Genomic DNA, 21,691 nt, shown 5'->3' with positions numbered 1-21,691 from the left:
TCTCTCATCTTATTACAACTTTATTCTCGTATTATTTCTACTTCATTGTCCTACGACTATACTCTCGCATTATTATGACTTCATTCTAGTATTTAATTTTTTTTCTTATCCTGTCAGTAATACTCCATCATATTAATGTGGTGATGATAAACTGACTGATTAGTGTTTCTGCCACTGTTGTTTCAGTGAGAAGACCCACACATATCAATATATTTCAAAAATATGGTTGGATGCAGTTATTTATGGGTTAAGTGACACCAGTGTGCTAAAAATGCCTGTAATTATGATTATAATAATAGGAAAGTTTTATTTTAGACCAGTTCTTGTGTTTCCTCATCTGATTGGATGTAGTAAAGATTTGTAGCAAACAGAGACTGGTGCATTTTTTTTATTGTCCCTTTCATCGCTATAGCATTTTATACCACAACATATCATAATGAAATTTTGAATTTGAGTTATAACTACAATAAGAAGAAAATCAATTCTCAGTTAACTGCAGTTACTTAATTTAGTAAAGATGCGGATATGTCTACTACGGAAGCAGGCAGAAGGTTGATGTCATTAGGCTGCAGAAGGAAGTGACAGGTTGAGGTGTGATTCACTGTAGTCTGGGTAAGGTTAAGGTAAGAACATGGAACACATGTCAGATCTCTTTCCTTTAACTTCCTGCAGCTGCCTTGAAAAAAGTGAAGGAGGCTTAATATAAGTCTAAAACTTTTATACATGTACCAACAGGCATTAACAGTCACAGGAAATGATTTCACTGAATATGAGAAAGACACAGAGTCATAAAGCAATCAGGAAGTAAAACCAGCCGCCGGAGCTACTGTCCCAGCCAAAAGTTTACATACACTCATTATCAGCTGGAAAGTCAGAATCATTTTGAGCTTTTGAGCTTTTTTTTAAAAAAAATCTCCACCATATAAAACATAAACTTAAAATGATTCCACCTAGTTGTATTTAAGAACCACTACATTTGGATATCGTGTAATTGCACTACTCCCAGCAGCGACTGGTTTAGGTAAATAATTAAAAAAGGAAGTGACATCAGCACTTCCTGAACTTCATACGGAAGTTCAGTCCGTATGAAACCATACAGACTGAACTTCGCATTTCTCTAGAGCCGCTGACCGTTCAAAGGGCTCATACAGTACATGTCTCACTCAGCTAGATTAACCCTACTCAACAATACACACATCAGTAGACAACCTGGGGTCAAGTGCCTTGAATAAGGGCACAAAGGTTACTTCCTATCAGAAAAAAAACTTATTGGTTACATGAAAAACACCTAGGTTACATGAAAAACACCTAGGTGTAATTTTGCCAGGTATGAATAATCTTGAGCTTATTACTCAATGTAGAAAAATCAAAAAGAAGCTGTCCTGTTGTCAAAGCTCAGTCTGAAATTCACAAAAAGAAATTCACTCTAAGCTGTAAATTAAACGGAATTTAAAATCTTATAAACATGGTTGGCAGGTTTTTGCCGAAATAGAGTATTTAATTTTACATTTTTGGTAAATACTAGACACATTTTGGATTTGTAAATATGTTAAGTAGTCTTTTGCCTATAGTCCACATGTGGATATCTGGGAAAAAAAACATTTTATGCTTCTTGACTTTTCATTAATGCAAAAACTCAGTTTCAAATCACTAAAAATGAATATTTATAAAAACTCCAAAGTGGAGATTTGATAAAATGCTGCATTTGTGTTCATGGGAAAACAGAGATATAGGGTATGTGACAAATAATGCACCAATATATCCACTTACTTGCTTTAACATGATTCTAAATCAACATCGTCTTGTCTTACTAACTTTATATTCTAACAGGCTATTTAAATATAGTTCAACCTATATATTTATCCACATCAATGAACCTTCTAGTGCCATGTTTAATTCCGGACAGGAAATCCTGATTGCTTTGAAGCAATCTGATTGGCTGACAGGTTTCAGCTATGCGTTACACTCCCCCCTATGGGTCTGGCATGTTTAAAACAACGTTCAGGAGCGGATTAGTCCTGTTCATGTGGAAGAAAACTCTCCTGAAACCGATCCAGTGTGTGCCATACTATTCATTTAAATGATGTGGTGAAGACATTTGTTTTTATGAAGACCCGGCTATGTGTGGACAAGGCCTCAGAGTACTTTCTGCCCCTTAACGCCCACCTTTAAAAGTTATAATCAGATATAACTTTAAAAAATTTGGTGTGGCAAACAGGGCAGTGGCAGTCAGAACTTAGAGGCAAAAAGAGTTTCTACATCAACGAAACATATCATTGAAAGCTCAGACACATTTCAATGTTCGCAAAAAGTGGGATCTAGAACGACTTATCTCCCTGAAGCCATGTGGTAGAAAGAGCCACATGGCTCCATGTCTTTCAGAACTTCCTCTCACTTCCTGGGTATTCTGTTCTTAAAATATCAGCAGAGGCTCACAGTATCAGACACGGGCTGTGTTACGGATACAGCTACAGCACTGTTAGGTTTTACTTTTGTCCAATGTTCTACTTCTTACATGTGTTCCCTAAAAGTCAGTCAAGACACAATCAGGGAATTTTAGAATGTTTTCTGTACTGCCTGCAGCTGGTTAAATATGATGCGAGACACTCACCTGCACAATCTCCAACATCTCAGCTTTACTGATGTACCCGTTCCCGTCCAGGTCGTACATACTGAAGGCCCACTTCAGCTTCTGCTCCAGCTTGCCACGGGACGTCACACTTAAAGCGATGATAAACTCCCTAAAATCTATCGTCCCGTCACCGTTGGCGTCGAAAGTGCGAAAGACGTGCTCGGCAAACTTGGAAGCGTCTCCGTACGGAAAGAAGTTTCCGTAAATCTTCTTGAACTCCTCCATGGACAGGTTCCCGCTGGGGCAGTCCCTCAGGAAGCCCTTGTACCACTCCTGGATCTCGTGCTCGGTGAAGTCTGTGCTCTCCAGCAGGTCCTGCATCACCTCGGGACGGAGCTTGCTGTTCTGCTTCCCCATGTCTGCTTGTCCTGTCAGTCACTCAGCTCGCTGCTGGGAGGGAGACACAGAGGAAAGACGGTTTGATTTTAGGACGCCACAGTTAGCATGCACTTCAGGATGTCTAACTTTCAAAGTTTACATGTTCTTACATGTTGAATTTTGATAAATGCATGTTACGCAGGTGTAAAGCTGAGGAAATAAAAGTGGATTTTGTCTAACGAGTATCTGTGTCACTTTTGATGTGTTTCTATTCTGAGAAATGCAAGTGTATTGGGATCAGGAGTGTGGAATTAGCAGTTGGATGGGCAGTTTTAGTTTGTGTGTTGTTACTTTTTTATATAAATGTTCATACTTTTCATGCAATGACCATTTCCAAATGAAATTTGCTCTATAGTCATATTTAATAAATTAAAATATGCACTCTGATTAAGCTGAGTAGTCAGACAAAAAAAAACACTTTTACCTTTAAATTTGTGACTTTTCACAGACTTTTTTGTTAGATTTCTGACATTTCTTCAGGTTCCTGAAGAGTGTTCAGTGTACATTCTGAACATGCTTTTTATTAAGGCTACATTTCTGTATTAAAAGATTTGTTTCATTGGTCTGAAGCAATGTTTTAATTTAAATATGAAATTGTCATTAACTGCAATCAGAAACACCGGCTTTCAAATATCTACCTGTGTGCAATTAACCTACATAAAGTGATAAAATTTTGGAAATTAAGTATACTTTTCTATAATATTCTAATTTATAGAATGGGTCTTTATGAGGGTCACCAAATATTACCTATATGAATCAGAAAGTAGGCCATGCTGTCTGTTTGACTTTCCGTTTCAAACATGCTAGTCAGTGTGTCTTCGTCAATGCAGGTAGCTCAGACTAATGTGAAATTAAGCAATGTTATTGGACCTTTGTGTGACGTTGATTCCATAAAAGTAGTGCGGTGGACATGGTGTGTGAGAACCAAATGAGTGTCCCAATAATGTAATCTTTGACTTACCAGGAAAATGATTTTCCTACTGTGTAATACTGTGTATTACTACACCACTGAATCAAAAGATATATATCCAATAATGTGGCAGGACCATTACTTTAAACATAAATGATTAATTATTAGACTTTTTTCAGTTAATTTTTTGTTACGTCCCAATGTTCAGTTTTTATCTGCAGCTTCTGACTGTTCACAATTCATTATAGGCAACTAGAACCAGCAAAAGTTTGCCAACATAAAAATAGTGTTGAAACGTAAGGTAGGAAAATGATCTACTTGAGTAGTTAAATAGGAAACTTCACAAAGTATGACCCAAAAATGAAAACACCTCAAAGACACCCTCATTTGGACAGACGAAAATCTCTCCTACAAACTCCTGGAGCCCTCCATGGCTCAGAGTAAACACAGCACCATATGCACACCGTGCCTGTAATAACCCCATTAAACTCTCTCGATCAAACGCCAAATTAGGCTGAGATGCACAAGAAGGAAAACGTGGTGTCATCAAATATTAAGTAAGATGAGGTATTTAAAGAAGATCCTCCACATTAACAAATTCTTGAGAAACTATTTCTCAGAAGTTGCCTACAGTGTTTGTGTTTGCAGTTCAGGTCTTTATAAAGCTGATGCAGCTTTACAATGCCCATTTGCGCTGTTTATACTCAATTTATAAGTTCCTGTTAAATGAGAAATGCAATATTTGCTTAAAATATTCACCCAGACGGAATGGTCGACAAGCATTTGATTGAGGATAAAGTGACACGTCTACTTTCAGGGAACACTGGCTGACTGCAGGCTGAGAGTGGAGAAAGGTCAGCTGAAAATTATAGACATATAACATCTCAAGGAACACACCTCAAAGTACTTTTTATCACAATAACTCGCTCACTAGAAACTATATGGTGTTTCATTTTAAAATCAGCTTAATGGTGACATCATGGGCAAAAATTCTGAAGTAGTTCCGTTCATAAAAATGTTTTGAATCTGTATTTTTGTTCGCACAACAGCGTTGGACTTCTAATGAGAGAAATGAGCGACACGGACAGAAAGTCAGCCTGCTGAGATCAGAACAGTGAGAAGAGGCACACTGGTGATGACTTGAGCCTGTCTTTTTCTCTGCTAGCACAAACAGGAAGTGCCTGGTCATAAAGAGATTGCACTCAAATATTGTTTGTATCTTTTTGTACAACAAACATTCGTGCTCTTACTGAAATAGTTCTTATTATTTTGCAATAATCCAATGCAATTGGAAGTGAGAAATAGTTTAATGGCCGACCTCTTTGGTTTGCACACGCCTCAGTGTTTGAGATTGTATGTAAAGTAAAAGTGTCAGGAAATGAGTCACTTGTATCCACAAAACCACAGTGAATTAAAGGCTGCAGTTGGAAACCCTGGGAGATGAAATCGACTGCACTGGTGTTGGAGTTCACATCCCTTCAGTGGCTGCAGCAGTCTCACTTTTTTAACATATCAGTGTTGACCACTTTCACACAAATTTGCTCCAAGTTTTTTGTGTTATGTATATGCAGATATACATGCAAATGTAAGCAGCACAGTTCATATATATTTGTGTGTGTGTGTGTGTGTATGTCCATTGTGATTAGCTAGGTGCTCTTTTTAGGGTAATGTGGTCTACAGACCTGATAGCAGCTTTGATGTTGCATTTTTAAGCATTGTGGTTCAGTGAGACAAGCTAATGTCTAAATATTCACACAGACAAGGTTCTGCTATGTAAGTATCAAGTAAGATGTTGACTTTTAACTATTTTTCAAGTTGTTTAAAGTGGTACTCATGTTTGGAACACTTGCATAGCATCTCATTAGTTCCCTTAAACAGATTTCTGACCGTAAAATACAAAGTTAAGTACAAACAGTTGACTGCATTTAGTTTTTCAGTGGTCCAATCAGTAGTTATTAAGGGAGATCACTCAAAACAGCAAATGCTGCTTTCACGGTTGTGCTGATGGATCAGAGAGGAGTTTTTCAGGCTGCCGTGTCTTTACACTCCCATGGCAAACCAGAGAGAAGCAGAAAGCTGGGAATGACAAAGTATCTAAGTGACCATAACATCCCTAAGTCGTGCTTCTGCTATGGAAAAAAAATGAACAAAAACAATTAGTTCTCCATATGTAGGCAAAAGCATGTGCACACACTGAATTTATGTTGATTTGTTTAGCTACTTTAAGGTGTTTTTCTTGGATTCCCTAGAGTGTAAATAAATGTTACTTGTTTAAATTTTTTTTAAATCAGTTTTTACCAAAAGTTCCTAGAAAGAATATTTAATCCATAATTTGTCTTTCCACAGCGTAAACAAGATGATGGTTTGGATTTTCCTCAGTGGTAACATTTCAGTTTGTTGCCAAGCTCTGTATCTATGAGAGCTCCCACCTGACAGTAAGTACTGATACAAAACAGCTGAAACACACACACACACGCACGTGCGTGCGCACACACACACACACACACACACACACACACACACACACACACACACACACACACACACACAGTAACAGTTGTTATCACTGACCCTGGGTGCTTTGTGACCTGTAATGATCCACTCTACCTGCAGCCTGCAGATATACACCTGTTGCCACTCTACTGCTTTTGATGACATCCTCAGCCAACCAAGGTCGCTGCTGCAAATCGACCTGTGTGACTGTGAGAGATCTGTGGGGGTGTGTGTTTGTGTGTGTGTTAGTGTTAAATTACTAAAAAGCAAAATTCCTCAGACAGTTGTTCAAGGAATTTTTTTTTTTGCTAAATATGCTAAACAACTGTCAGGGACTTCAATGAATGCAGATAAGACCCTGAGTGGACTTGAGAGTACAGAAATGTCAAAATATTTTAGATAATTTAAAGAAAAATTAAGCTAATCTTTAGAATACAATGAAAGCAAGTTTCTTCACTCTTTTGTTCTGTCTGAACTCTGTGTGTTTTCTTATTGTGCATGAATTCCTCTCAGATTTATCAGCATGAAAACATCAAAAGGCAATGTGGCTGAGCTGTCACTTTGCCACAAATGCGCCACAATCTAAGTAGCTTGCTTAAAGAATTAATAGGGTAGTTAGGCTAGAACGACCTGTTTTGTGTGTGTGTGTGTTGAACTTGTCTCTGACATGTTCAGCACACACAGCACGGGTTTTCTCCGGACACTGACAGCAGCTGACATTAAAATGAGTAGGCATCGCTAAGTGGCAGGACACGTTTCTGTCTTTCAAGGCTGATGCGAGCAGGAATCACCTCTCATTAGCGTTTCCAATGAAGCTTCTGGAAGCTCTTCTAACACAAGGCTGTAGTGTTGGTTTGCTCACTGAAAACGAAGGGACAGTTCCTTCTTCATATGACTCCAGTTATTCACACACAGAGTGTATAAAAGCACACTGTTTGCAAATGCAATCTGTGACAAAGATCTCAACATCTGGACACGTGCCCTATGGTTTTATGCAGTGATTTTTAAAGTGGCGGACAACCAGGGGGCGCTGTGGGAGCCTCAGAAAGTTGGAGGGATGATGAAGAAAAATAAAAATAATAACTGAATAAGAAAAAAACAAACTCTTGAATTTTTCATCATTATTTTAGTTTAGTTTTTTTAAACATTTTTTTAAAAAATAAAACAGAAGTTAAAATTTAAATGTTATTTCTGATGCTCATTTTCTGATTGGCTGCCAGTCAAATTCATCAAGCGGCTTTGCTAGCCTCGAGAGCTCAAAACGGAAAAGTTTTTGTCAAGAAAAAGACCAAAGGAACTGACTCTGCTGCAAAAAACACAACTGTGGGAATCAAATGAAAGTTGATGCGATTAGTATAAAATACTGCACATTTTCTTATAGTCAAGAGGGGAAAAAATATTATCTGGTAACATTCATAATATATTATCTGATGAAAAGAAATGCCACAGAACTCATATTCATCTAAAATCAGAATATATGAGGCAGCATTTACGCTATATGAACATAATAAGTATTGAATAGTTACTAAAAATAATTCTAAAAGTTGATGTTTCTTTACATAATTTGTAGCATTGTGAACAGTTTAACAGTTTACAGGAACAGTTTAATGCTCTTTTGGGGACAGTGGCATGGAAAGATTTGGAGGTTTGGTCTAATGAAACTAAAATAAAAGTTTTTAACTATATTTACAAAATTAATTTTTTGTACAGTTTTGGCTTAATTACTGCTCTGAATATGTTGTTATTTCAGCAAATGGCCTGTTTGAGTCTGTATGCTAATCGATTAATGAATTGTTTTAGTCCTAGTTCTAGCAGTGTAACACAGTCTGTAACCAGCCCACTATGATGTAAGAAAATAGAAATCTTGCTTACAATGGCTGCAGGTGTACCAGCTCAATTTTTAAGTTTGACACTTGAACAATTAAGTAATTCTGAGAAGGTTTAGAAGGACGATCTGTGATGTCAGCATCATGGTCTGGGAACACAAGCATATCAAAAAAAGGTACGTTGAATAAAATGGTGTATATCAACAAATTCAAAATCTGATGTCTATGGCGTACAAGTTATTACATTTTTAAATATCAGACCTGTTGTGTAGCTTATTACGTCAACAAAGTCAAACAAATTTGGTAGATTTTGGTTCTTACTCAAGGCATTATATTTTGGTCAGTCTTTATACTTGTACAACATTTTGTCCAAATATTGAATGTTTTTGTTGATTAAAAGTCATATTTTCTTTTTAAAGCAGAAGCACCAGCTGCTCAAAGCGACTTGAAATCCCCTCAGTCACAAAGGGCAAACATTTAAATCAAACAGCCTTTCAGATTCAGATAGGAACACAAACATCCCATGGCTTGGATTTGGATGTTCATCTCAACAGCCTAACCCACCAGTTTAGAGGCAGATACTGTCCAGCTCCTTCCTCAGTAGAGACTCTTGGGTTTTATGTAAAGCCCTTCTGAGACTGTGATAATGCTGTTTGAATATTAGCAAGATAGGGTCTGGTAAGCTACAAGCAAACAGCTATGAAGACTAGAACAGATCAAACTGCAGACAACACTAGGCAAACATTATGTCTATGTCAGGTATGCCTCTTGGTTTCCTGAATCATGTCTTTGTTTTCCTATGTCTCTGCTCTGCAGATGACCTCAACAAATCTTTTCTTTCTGCCATTCATAAATGCCTCATCACTCTCTCGCCCTCCTGCCTACATCTTCCATACTCTTTTATCCTCTGATTTAATTCAGCCTACACATGACCGTCTCTCACTTATAAAGCAATTTCTCTGCTGTTACCATAGCAACATTTGGCAAAATCACACAGCCATTGATAAGCTTTCTGGCTGAGGGCTCACATTCGAATAGAGGCACATGCACAAACACACACAACTTTAAAAATATTATACGATAGTCCAACCAGAGCTGTGTGTGTGCGCGCGTCTGTGTGCGTGCATGACACACACACACACACACACACACACACACACACACACACACACACACACACACACACACACACACACACACACACACACACACACACACACACACACACACACACTCTCTCCTGTGTGTGTAGGAGGATATGTGGGTGTACGAATCTGAGGTGTGCAACAAGTACACAGATGTGATCCACTGTTATAAAAATTTATATATATAAAAAAAAAAAAAGCGTAGCTGTGAAGCAGCCAGTCATGTATAATGGATCTGATACCAGAGCTGAATTGCTCACTCAGAAGATCAAATAGAAACAGTGATATCATACACAGACTGGATGTGTGTCAAGACTGATCCCAGTCTCTTCCAAATAATGAGTCACAGCAAAGTGGAAGTGCTTCTAAACAGGAAAGCTTCAAACTTACAGTGCTCTCTCTCTTTTTTTTAAACTGCAGGAATTTGGTGCAAAATATGTAAAGTACAGAGACTGACAGGACTTAAAGGGGCGCTGCAAAAGAATCGGGAAATGTAGGAACGTACGTACGGACGTCAGTCAGTCATGCTTATCCCTAGAAGGGGATGCGAGGGATGCTAGTGCCTACTTCCACCAGTCAGCGGGCGAGAGGCAGGGTCCAAGCCTGCAAAGCTGTTGGTGTATTTAAGTGTGCTGTACTGGTGAAGTTATTAAATACATTTGTAATTCAGTACATTTCATGTCTGTGTTTCAAAAACAGAAACATTTTAAGTTAATTCGGCTGTGTTTCTGTATCGGATTAGCCGATACTAAACCTCAGATATTGGTATTGAATGTGGAAAGTGTGTATTGGTGCGTCCCTAATGTATGGCTTTGAAGTCCAAACCATATCACTATAAAGACAACATTAAGAACTGGCTGTGGCTGCCATCACCAACACTATGAAATTTTATATAGTCATTTAAATGCAAATTATTATTTTTTTAAAAATCAAGTTTTCATTGAGGTTTGTTTGATACAGGGGGTCAGAGGTCAGCAGCTGTAACAATCCAAAAAACAATTTTGGATCCCACAATGCTTTCTGAGCTGTAAAACTTACAAGATCAATAAAAAAAACTATGTACAAATAGTTAAAAAAAAAGAAAAAGAGAAAAGGAAAAGATACTGCTATACTTTTAAGTCTCAGAAAAAAAACAGAAAATTCCCTCCGTCCGTCTGTCCAGAGAGTTGAACTTCTTCGGTGCTATCCACAATAACAGCTAATTTGTGTAATATTATTTCATTACTAAGAAAGGGTGTGGATTAAAATGAACCCTCTTTTCTGGCTGCAGACCCTGTGGAGTCCACCCAGCCTCGGACTGAACCACATTGATCCTCAGTGCTGGATCTGAAGAGCCTCCAGCATCAGGCTCTTGACTCCAGCTGTGCTCTAATCTCCTCAGACAGAAGAGGCTTCTGTCAGACAAATCCAGCCCAAATGACACACACATATACACACGCAACGGTTACGCATGTCCTACAGCTGGAGTATATGATGCAAAACCTGTGATCAAATGTTTATATGAAGTATAAGTACTTCATCATGGAATTATTTCTTGCACTCACAAAGATACATTTTAGTAAACACAATCTGATTTTGTTTATTTCAACATACTGAGAGGCTATGCATAAAACGTGAAGACGGGAAAAATGAAAATCCACACAGGAGGTAACGTAGTTATTTGATTGTGCTATAAAATGGCACTATGAGCTTGGAAAACACATAACACTGCCCTTTAGGCCGACATACATTAACCAGGGTGCATGACACGGGTAGGAGAGAGAAGCGGGAAAATAAAAGTGAAAATAACAATAGAAAATAATAGACGTCTAATGAAAGGATGATTCTGTCAACATGCATAAAAGATAAATATTCCTATTCGCTACACATGAATCATTACAGCTATTCCTTTCGATTTGGCTACTTAGAAACAAAGGAGCCTATTTCAGCAGGGAGGAAAAAACCCCACTGTCATCTACGGTGACAAGTCTCAACCTATAGTCATTCTGCAACATTCCACAGCTTCAAAGACAATCGCAGAAGAAGAAACCTCTCCCATCAAAACTTCCTGCCAAAGGCTCGGGCAAACGAGGGGAAGCCACTGAGACAGACGCTGGCCAGCCTCCAGCCAGGAGCTGGAAGCAGGGTGACAGTGACGGGGGTGGATGAGTTTTGTATGAGTTGGACTGAAGCCAGATTTTCCAGGATCTGAACCTTTGTTCGTTCCCTGTTTGTACTCACAAGCAACCCTCTTCTTGTAGAAGAAAAATGCATGCGAGCGCATGAGCTGGTTTCCTTCCAATCAGCAGCGAACCCGACGGCGCAGGCCGTGTCTGAACTCCTGTCACATCGATTGTTGCTGCTTGCTGGTTGGCTAGCTTGATGCTGCCCACAGTGGGTATTTTCAGCCCTTACACTTTTAAATGGCCTCCTTAGCCCTCATTAGGTTGCTATAGTAACAGACTTGATAGAAGGAGGTGGAGAAGGCAACCAGATGAAGTGCCTAATTGATTCAGGAGAGCAAGAGCGAAAAGCTAAGAAGCCTAGATGACAAAATTATTCAAGTCCATTTCATAATCAATTTAAGGCTGTTTTAATTGAATCTGGGAAGCAACAGTGTGAATATCTGTGGAGCAGCATATTATAAAGAAATATTCACAGGGTTTCTGCAGGTTTCACCAAATCAAACTTAAGACTTTTTAAGACCATTCTGAATTAAACGCAAGACCCATATTGCGAAAGAAATGTACAAAATGGGAAATTTTGGTACTACACATGAGATTAACTATAGATCTTGTCACATTCTTACTTTAGTTGAAGATATTAATTAATGTTTTGTGTATTTTCCATTAAACCTGCATCTGTGTCTCTGTAGAGAACTGTGGCTCGTTATTCTAATTTGGTTCCACGCTCCAATTCTTTCCCCTTCCTTCTCAGCAGCATTTCCCTACTTTAACAATTTTGTTGAAATAAAATTATTCAGCAGATAAGACTGGTGCTATCTAAAATAGACCTAGTAGATAGGGTCCATTATACCCTAATAGAGTATTATTCTGCCCTATTAGTATCATAATAGTTATTATTATTACTAACAATAGCGACTATAGCTATAATAGCTAATAGCTATTATAATTGCTATAATAGCTATTATAACTATTAAAGCTATTACTAGCTATAATAGCTGTAGCTATTATATCCTATAGCTAGGGTGTAACAGAACTGCCAACTAGCTAGCAGGTTAATTATATCCTAGCTGGCTAGAAAGCTGCTATTATTTTACCCTCGCTAGCTAGTTAGCAGGTCTACTATATCCTAGCTAGCAAGCAAAGGTATAGCTAGCTCCGATTAAATAGCTGGTATAATTCATTATTCATTTATGCTTGACCTGATGAGCAACACCAGTTCTTACTCAAAGACAAATCTTAATTGAAAAAAAAAAATCTAATTCACAAAAATCTCTTTTTCCTATTACATATCTGTTTTGGAATCATTAAAAAAAATCTGAATATTGAAAAGAACTGATTTTGAATGTATCAATGAATTGTTTTCAGGAACATGCAGGCTGAAAGGTTCCGGTAGAGTTTTCACACAGGCCTCAACAAGGATGTGTGATGGAATCGGTCAGAGAATCACCATTTAGCTCAAAAATCAACTGGATATAAAACAGAATGAAGCATCAACAGAGCATGAAGCAAAGATTCAGGCAGTCTGCAGGCACCACACTGCACAGAAACATGACAAACATGTTCAGAATCATCAAGAAAGGCTATCATACCGTCTTCATCAATGTAGCCCCACTGGCAAAGGTGTTCTGGGCAAAACTACTGTGAGTGGACACAGTCTCCTGCTGCGTCTATAAAAGTAACCTGAAACTGTATTACACAAGGAGGAAGCCATACATCAACTCTGTGCGGAACTCTGCCAAGTTGGAGCACAAGCTTCACAGACAGAGAGCATATGTGGCTGACAAGCCTGCTTGCAGTCTATATTTATCTCCTATTTAAGATATAAGAAGAATCACGAAGGAAAAGAGTCAAACAGTACTGAGCAGCAGAAATGCTTTATTCAGTGATAATTTTATGAGAAATATCTGTAAAACAAGGTGATGTAGCACCATGCTCCATATTAACTTCCGCGACTGGGCATGTTGGTGCCTTTAACTTAACACCACCAACATTTATCTCACCATCTTTATCATCAACATATTATCTGTTTAAGTGTCATATTTCTTTTTTTTTTTTTTTTACTTTTATTTTCTTTTGTTACATGAACAAAAAAAGAACATATCAAAAGACAAACAGAAAAGAAAAATGTCGTGTCATTTCTCTTGCAGATTAGCTGTATGATTAATACAGATGCAGGCCTGTCACGATGGTCAATTTTGCTGGACAATAAATTGTTCCAGTAATTATTGCGATAAACGATAATATTGTTGATTTGAGACCGTTTTCAGGTAATATATTGCTAGTGGCATAATAACGCAAGTTCACCCCCTCAAAGACCAATAACACTGGAAGTGGATGACATTTTAAATATCTAAAATAAAACATGGCAATCAAAAACAATAAATAACGAAAATAAAAACCACATGCAACCAAAACCATAAATAAAATTGAATATGAAGTCTCTGTGAACAAAATTACAGTTCAAAAACTATTAATCATGAGAATGGAAATTATCAAGCTCATATTAATTTATTGCAAAATCACTTGATTATTGCAAAAATGCTTTTATGCATGTAACAATATAAAAATTCTTGTCGTACAAAATTTTTATATTGGAAGTAGTTGGAGGATCATGTTTATTTAATGCCTTATCGCATAAGCAAATTTATTCCCGTGTGATTTTAATTGCTTTTCTTAGTTAACCAAAACACAGCAATTGTGAAATTGTGTTTTTCGACATTAATACTGAAAGTTTTGTGCACACTTATAAAGGAAATGCAGCTACTGTTTTAAAGCACACTTCTTTAAATAAACTGAGTTTTGAAGGAGCCTATTTCAGTAACAGGAAACCTCCTGAGTTCTAAGACACTTTATTTATCCCGATGTAAAGCGACATATTGTCATAACTCGATACATCCAAGTATCTTCAAAGAGTCGTCGTGGATACTCCTTGTGTGGGCAGGAAGAATCTTCAGTAGCAGTCAGTCTTGTCATGAAACTGAATAAGCCTCTGACTGAACTCTGTTACTAACAGCTCAACATCCCAGCAGCAGCAGAGACGTTATTCCACAGTAACATGAGCCGAGCAGAGGAGCTGGAGTTTTGTTCTGCTCTGTGTCCAAGAAGCCTCCGTTTTAACTCATCTGGGGATGTGAGGTCATAGTTCAGCTATTATTTGAGCTCTTGATGCTAATCAGCCGCTCCCAGTTGTAAAAACAATACCTTGTTGCCATGGTTCCGCATCATAGCAACTGTCCCAAAGTAAAACAGTGAGAGCAAAAATCCTTCCAGATGCACAGCATCCGAAACCTGAGGGAGTAATAAAAAAACGAGGTGTGACAGTTGTACGATCGAGCAAAGCTAAATTAACCGTAATGAAATATTGGCAGATCTGCTTGTTAAAGGAATAACAGGGAAGGAGAGCGAAACGGAACATTGGGTGTGTAACATGGCAAGAGGTGGGCAGTAAGAAAGAGGGAGGAACGGAAAGAGAAAATGAGAGGCAGCAGCTTGGAGATATTTCTGATTGATAAATTCCCCAGGGGTTAGCAACAAGCTTGTGCTTCCTGTGGTCAAGGAAAAAGATAGAAACAGGAAATAACATCATGGAAAGAAAAATCTAAAAGGAGATTAGTGACATCACAGCGAAGGTCAGCGGTCAGGATGAACCCGCTAAACTGGTCAAATAGTTTTTCAGGGTTAAGATTTCTGAATTGGCCCACCAGCAAGCCGTTAGTCATTTCCTGTGTTGTGCTAAGTCAGATAACATCCTGCCACTGTTTCATGTAAATATAATTATCTCTAAAGATAGAATAGGATGACTTTTTGCCGGTCACATTATAATGCCACTGTAAGAGTGATTTTTCTGGATAAAGAACGGTGGCGTTCTGTTCTGACATCGAGTCGATGCGTCACGTCTGAATGGGAGGCCAGGAAACGTTGTGTTCCCTTTATTCACAGCATAACAAGCCGGCGCGGCTCTGAAAAAGCTTGTCGTTGCGATCAAATGCCATCGGAAATGCACATATTCGGCGTCATTAAAATCTAACAGCAACTTTGCAATGCAAACTTTCTAATTCCATTACTAGTTCTTGGGCCTACGTGTTTATGCAAAGCTTTAGGCAAAACAGCAGATAGAAAAACACTTCAGCCAAATGCCTGGGATCAGATTTTGCAGGCTTTCCTCGATGCCTGACAGATAAAGCTAAATACACAGCTGACATGGAAAAAATGTGCAAAGAGGGAGTTTCTGTTAAGTTTCACCAGCTGCTCTCCACGCACGCACGCACGAGTTAAGACAGGAAGGCTGTTCTTTTACACAATTACAGCTGTAGATACTAGTCAACTACATGGCCTGAATGGTAAAAGTATAATTATTGTGTGCCAATTCATAGAAATGATCACTTTATTAAAATGTGCTAAAAAATACCTAAAATTGTTACTGCTCTCATCAAACGATGCCTTCTTTATTACATTAACTCTGTTTTCAACCAGATATTTGGATTTAGGAATGAAGCCCGCTGTCTCAGAGAGTTTTGATAACCTGCTTAAATTAAGCTAAAATTTCAAAGAATGAATGAAAATCATAAATAAATTAGGGCTGAAACTAACAATTACTTTTGTAAATCGACTATTTTGACACTTAATCGGATTGAAAAAGCCCACACTCATTTTTTATTCAGCCTTTTTTCATATAAAAGATTAGAAATATATGAAAAAAATGCAATTAAACAATTCCTTTTTTAAAATCAGAAAACACATTTTTTAACCTAAAATGCAATGACAGCATTCCTTTACTGGATGCTTGATCAATAGTAGCGAAGGATGCATCTGAAACTAGAAACAATATTCTAACATCAACCTGTGAAAATCTCAAGGTTTTATGCTTGGCTGACCTGGTGATTATTTTTTGGATTAATCAAATAATAAATGGATAGAAGATGGTTCTTAATAGGGTATTTATTTTACACAAATGTGAACCTCAACAGGAGAACAGAAAATATTTAGAAATCACATGACAAGTCTCCAGTTGGACAGCGCTCAATACATGTTACCACACTTAAAGGGGCAGCATTCCCGGCACGAAGTCTCATTTTATAGCACAGTCAAGTAACTATGTTAATTTCAGTTGTTATAAGAATGCTTTATTTAAATCAAATATGACTTAAAAAAAATTTTACTTTGTAATTTAGCGCCTTGAAATTGAAACTCTCTCTCTTTAAAAACTCCAGCTCTTTCTGAAACTCCGCCTTCAGGAAGTCATCACAACATGGCTCCTCTGATAACCCTTTAACGACATTTTTACCAGCGTTGCTCTGAGAAGCAGCAGCACTCCAGGCATGTTTTTGATGAGGGAATAACAATATGACATGATGAATAGCTCAAAAGTGAACTTTACATACTCCTGTCCCTTTAACAGAAGTTGCATTCAAAGGTGGTCGGGATAATTAGCATTAATGGCAATCTAAATGCAAACGTTCATGTGTAAAACAGAAATCTACTGTAACCTGAGGTGGCTCCCATTAGGTAACAGAGTTATGATAGTTTGTGTTGATTAAAATGGACAGCAGTGTTATAATCAGGCACTGCTGCTGGCTCAATTAAAACCATTAAATATTTACACAAATATTTAATAAAAACTTGAATTAGACAATTTCAAACTGGTTTTTTAATTACATAAAGGCTTGATTACAGTAAAACAGATTGAAATGTGTTGAAAAGATTCCTTCAAAATATTACAGCTTATCTGGAAATATGTGGCCTGAGAGCCGTCAGATCCAACAGAGACAGAAAATATTATTCTTGTAGCTTCCTAACGTTGGAAGCTAGTTTTTGTACATGTTCTTTTTTTGTCATCACTGACTTGTTTTGTCCACTTGTTTAGTCTGGTTCTTTTAATAATGTCTCTGTGTTTGAAAAGTGCAATAAAAACAACGTTTACTAGATTTGAAATTAAAACCATAAATCATAAAAATCGTGTAAACCGTGCAGACAACTCCTCATTAAAATCATTTTATGCAGGCTCACCAAGGATTGAATTATACAACAGCCCAAATTCAGGTTTCTCAAAACCACATTGCTGTTTTGAAATTCCCCAGAGCAGTTTACAAATCTGTCCGCATGGAATGAATACCCGGTGAACCAATTGCAGAGCCAACGGTACGTTTTACAAACCAAGAACACAGATATCCACTTGGATTTTATTTATCCTTAGCTCCTGTGCTCAGGAGCTAAGCTCCTGAGCACAGTTTATCGCTGCTCATGCGTCCTGCCCAGTGGCCACCGGTGTTTACGTAACGTGCGTGTCCGTCTGTCACCACTTTATAGAAAAAACACTGCAAAGCAGCTTGTTAGGATTGATGAAACCCGGTAAAGGAGCCCCTCTCTCCTTCTTTCTGCTCAGGATGTTCCTCTTATCTCTCGTAAGCCTTCCTGCAGTGGAGACTTTGCTGACACTAAACAGAGCTTCAAACCTGACACAACGATTAAAGAATTTCGCTCTGTTGAAATAATGGTCTTGTTGGACTTCTCTTTTAATGTGATGGCGTACTGAAGGTATTTTATACACTTATTGTTTGAAACATAAGGAATCGACAGCCACTCAGCTCCAATGTTAACAGCTCTATTAAACACTTACATGTAATAATAAAAGACTAAACTAAAAAACGCACAAATAGGAAGACTACTTAATTCCATACATTCCAGTTATGTCAAACTCAAATGTAACAATATTTAAAATTACAGTAACAACACACAAAGTAATAAGTGAAAATTTCCCATTTAAAATAAATAGCTTACAACTGGAGTAAAGATTAGCTTGCATGCCTGCATATCGAGGATCTTTAGCTATGTTCACAAAGGAGGCAGATGCAACCCAAATCTGTTTTGTTTTTCTTTTTTCCCTCCATATGTGACACATATTTAACTTGTTCACAGCCGTCTGAACGGCCCAGTTCAGATCTTTTCACGTCACAAAAAAATCTGATTTGTGCCACTTCCATTAGTTATAATAAATTGGACATGTATCCAACAGTTTTGGAAGTGTTTGCAGTCAGAACAGTCATGTCGCATTTTATCCAATTTTTATGTCATAAGAATCTAGACAGTAAATCCGAACATAAGCTATGGCTGAAAATTACAATTGAAATTCAGAAAGAGGTGTGTGTCAGTGAAGCACACTCTTGGCTCCGACTACAAATCCAAACAGACATCTTTAAAGAAGCTGCAGCCAATGCTCCACAAAAGGCCTTTGTTGTTAGTTGTGCTTGATTTTTCTTGTTACGATCTCGTGACAATCCTGTCGGCTCCTGTTGCTAAATAAACTTTAAAGCTGATTCGTAGACGCCGGCGTCCATTATTACTTCCGTAAACAGTGCGGTGCTTTGTGACGTTTACTTTCTTCTGCACATGCGAGTCGCTTCGGGGTTGTAAACCGTTCACACAGCAGTTGGACTGTGGTCGCATTTCATTAGTAGTATACATGATCATGCAGAAAAAGAAAACTTGATTTCAGCAACAAAAAAAAACAAAACAAAAAAAATCGGAATTGAGCATCTAGACCTGCTGTGGGGAAGTAGCTTTAATCTTATAAGTGTGCTTTTGCACAGCAACAGATGGAAACTGCAGCTGTATTAAAGTTTTTTTGTTTTAAATATGAATAATTTCATAATCTTGCTTTTTCACTTCTGCAAAAAAGCAGGATTGCTATTTGCAACTTAAGTAAAATTCAAAGAAAAAAATGTATAAACAAAAATAATATGCAGTGTAAGTAGAGCATGAGTTTTTAAGTACTTATAATACCAGTTAAGAGTTTACAAATAATGGTTTACCTCAGAGAAATACTTATGATGAGTACATCACACATCCTTTCAGTTTTCATAGCCACTCTTCATACTTCACGGCAACAGCTAGTACCAAATGGACCACCGTGCAGGCTAATCTATATTATCAGCAACGTAAAAAGGAATTTCAGCTATAGTTTGGAAAGCAAATGGGGCTGGTGATTAGTCATGATCTGATTACATTCTGTTGAATTTTCCGTTGTGTGCTGACGTAAAACAACAGCGATCAGGAGGTCAAGTAAACTCAATCAGCCGTCCTAAAGTCAAGCTTTTCAAGAGCCACTAAGTGACTGCGCAGATAGCTACAAGTGAAGCAAACACGCAGTATAAACAGCAAGCCAAAATCCTAACACAGCAGGAGCCGAGCCGCAGTGAAAAGATATCCAAACCCAGTGTGGGCTTATAGGACCTCAATCTGAATTGTAAACATCCACCACCATGACATATTGGACAAACGTTCATCTTATTATTAGCACACATCTTGGACAAAAGAGAGGACTTGGAACGCCACAATTAGTAACAGTTGTTTAAGTGTAGTTTAGTGACAGCATTCTTTTTTTTGGCCTCAAAAATTCTTCAAAGGCATGCATCCTCCTCGCCAAGGATCTCTATAAGCACTGAGGAATTCTAAGTGGTTTTGTGTCTAACATCCATCATCTCCTTAGTGCCACGCTAATATACAGCGACGGTGCGTGCATGTTATCACGTAAGCCTTCAGGAAAAGAGTTAAGAGATCTATTTTAAGAGATTAAATTTGGTTCAGCAGCACAGAATAAAATATTCAACAATTTATTTGGGGAAAAAAAAGTTTTACTTGAGGTATATGGGTTTCAGTTTCAAAGTAAGCCGTAGTTTTGAAGTCACATTTAAAACCACTAAAATGTTGTGTTGCACAGTTCTTCCAGTTTAATCTATCTTTGATGAGGTGCCATATGCAGTGCAGCGTTTTCTGAAACACACCAAAGTGTTAACGTAGGCAAAAAGGCCTCATCCAAATGAAATTTTACTTTTTCAAAAACAGAAGTTTCCAACCATTTCTGCTCGCCGTCCACACAAATACGGCGTTTAAGGAGGTATTAACTTGTTTTGTTGTTGTTTTAAAGGGTTCCAGAGTGAACATGTTGCCCTGTCGTATTCACGTGTACAGCTAAAACACCTGATGTGAAACACCGACATATGAGCCCAACCTCGAGCCTGACCTATAACCCCAAATGCTTCACACATAACAACAAAAACAGTGGCGGATCATGTGTTTGTCTTTAAGTTTATTGGTTTTATAACCCAAAGTGACACAGAGAAGAAGCTCAACTTTATTACTCCACACCATAGACTCTAATCTGGTTCTGCTGTTTCCCATTCTGGTTGTCTTGTTGAGTTTACTCCTAACCCCACACGGTGATTTTATGTGTCATACCCAAAGTTTAGTGCCACCTTCAGGCCTGGGGGAGTAAAAAGAGCATTTTAGGCTTTTCTATGAGATTTTATTTAGGCTCTAGTGGCCTTTATTTGAAAGAGTTATGACAGAAAAGTAGGGTAATGACAGGGAAGACATGCAGTAACCAGGTCTGGAATTGAACCTGCGACACCAGCGTCAAGCAACTAAGGCCTCCTTTACGTGGGCTGTGCTTAACCTCTGCGCCACCACAGCACTCTGTTTTCTCAGAGTTTCTGTGTGGATGAAAACATTTCTAGAAATGTATGAACAACTCGTTTTTTAAAAGAACATCCCTATGTAATCTGGGAGAGAATTATTAAACATGAAAGAAAGGGAATTCCTTAGGAACACACACATTTTCAAAGTGTTGAGAAAAAGACAAAAGCAGTTTCTATGGAAACACCTCTGGTAGCAGAAAAATAGAGAACCTTAGAGATCAAAGGAGTGATAGGTATGATAAAACAGCCAATATTGTTTTAAATTTAATGTTTGTAACAAGAGTTATGACCATTCATATTTATTCTTCCTTATAAATAAAAAAATAAAGATCTGTCTCTTCTAGTTAAAAAGGTTGTGATACATATGCTACAACAGTGGGTGGAAATGACATCTATACTACCTACATTAAAATTTAGAAGAGTGTTAGTGTGACTAAAGCAGTGCTAGGTTAAGGATTCTTTCGTAAACGTTTCAGCTTTGACACATTACCTTCTTCCACTTGGATCTGACGTTTTTTGGAAACAGAATCAGAATAAAGCAAGACAGATGTGAAAAGAACGCATAAAAACATCCCTCAGCCTGAGTAGAGAAAGTCTCCATGTCGTATTTAATCATGAGCAGATATCCAGTCCACATGAATGCGCCACAGTTTTATGTTTGTTCTGCTT

General features: G+C 37.9%; 1 protein-coding gene across 2 annotated transcripts in view; it reads right to left on the bottom strand.

The window, feature by feature from the left end:
* ncalda (neurocalcin delta a) overlaps window positions 1–21,691 on the bottom strand; it is a 40,675-nt gene that overhangs the window by 10,516 nt on the left and 8,468 nt on the right. The window contains exon 2 of one of the 2 annotated variants that reach the window (XM_017309684.2): window positions 2,612–3,019. In XM_017309684.2, coding sequence (XP_017165173.1) covers window positions 2,612–2,989 — 378 coding nt within the window. In that variant the 5' untranslated portion in view covers window positions 2,990–3,019. Of the gene's footprint in view, window positions 1–2,611; window positions 3,023–21,691 lie in introns of both variants that reach the window. The other variant, XM_081617048.1, reaches the window with a different exon arrangement.

This window comes from Poecilia reticulata, chromosome 16 (assembly GCF_904066995.2).
Source record: "Poecilia reticulata chromosome 16, P_reticulata-male-v2, whole genome shotgun sequence".
In the NCBI taxonomy this organism is placed as follows: Eukaryota; Metazoa; Chordata; class Actinopteri; order Cyprinodontiformes; family Poeciliidae; genus Poecilia; species Poecilia reticulata.
The sequence above is the reverse complement of the archived record's forward strand: the minus strand, read 5'-3'. Positions and strand labels throughout refer to the sequence as shown.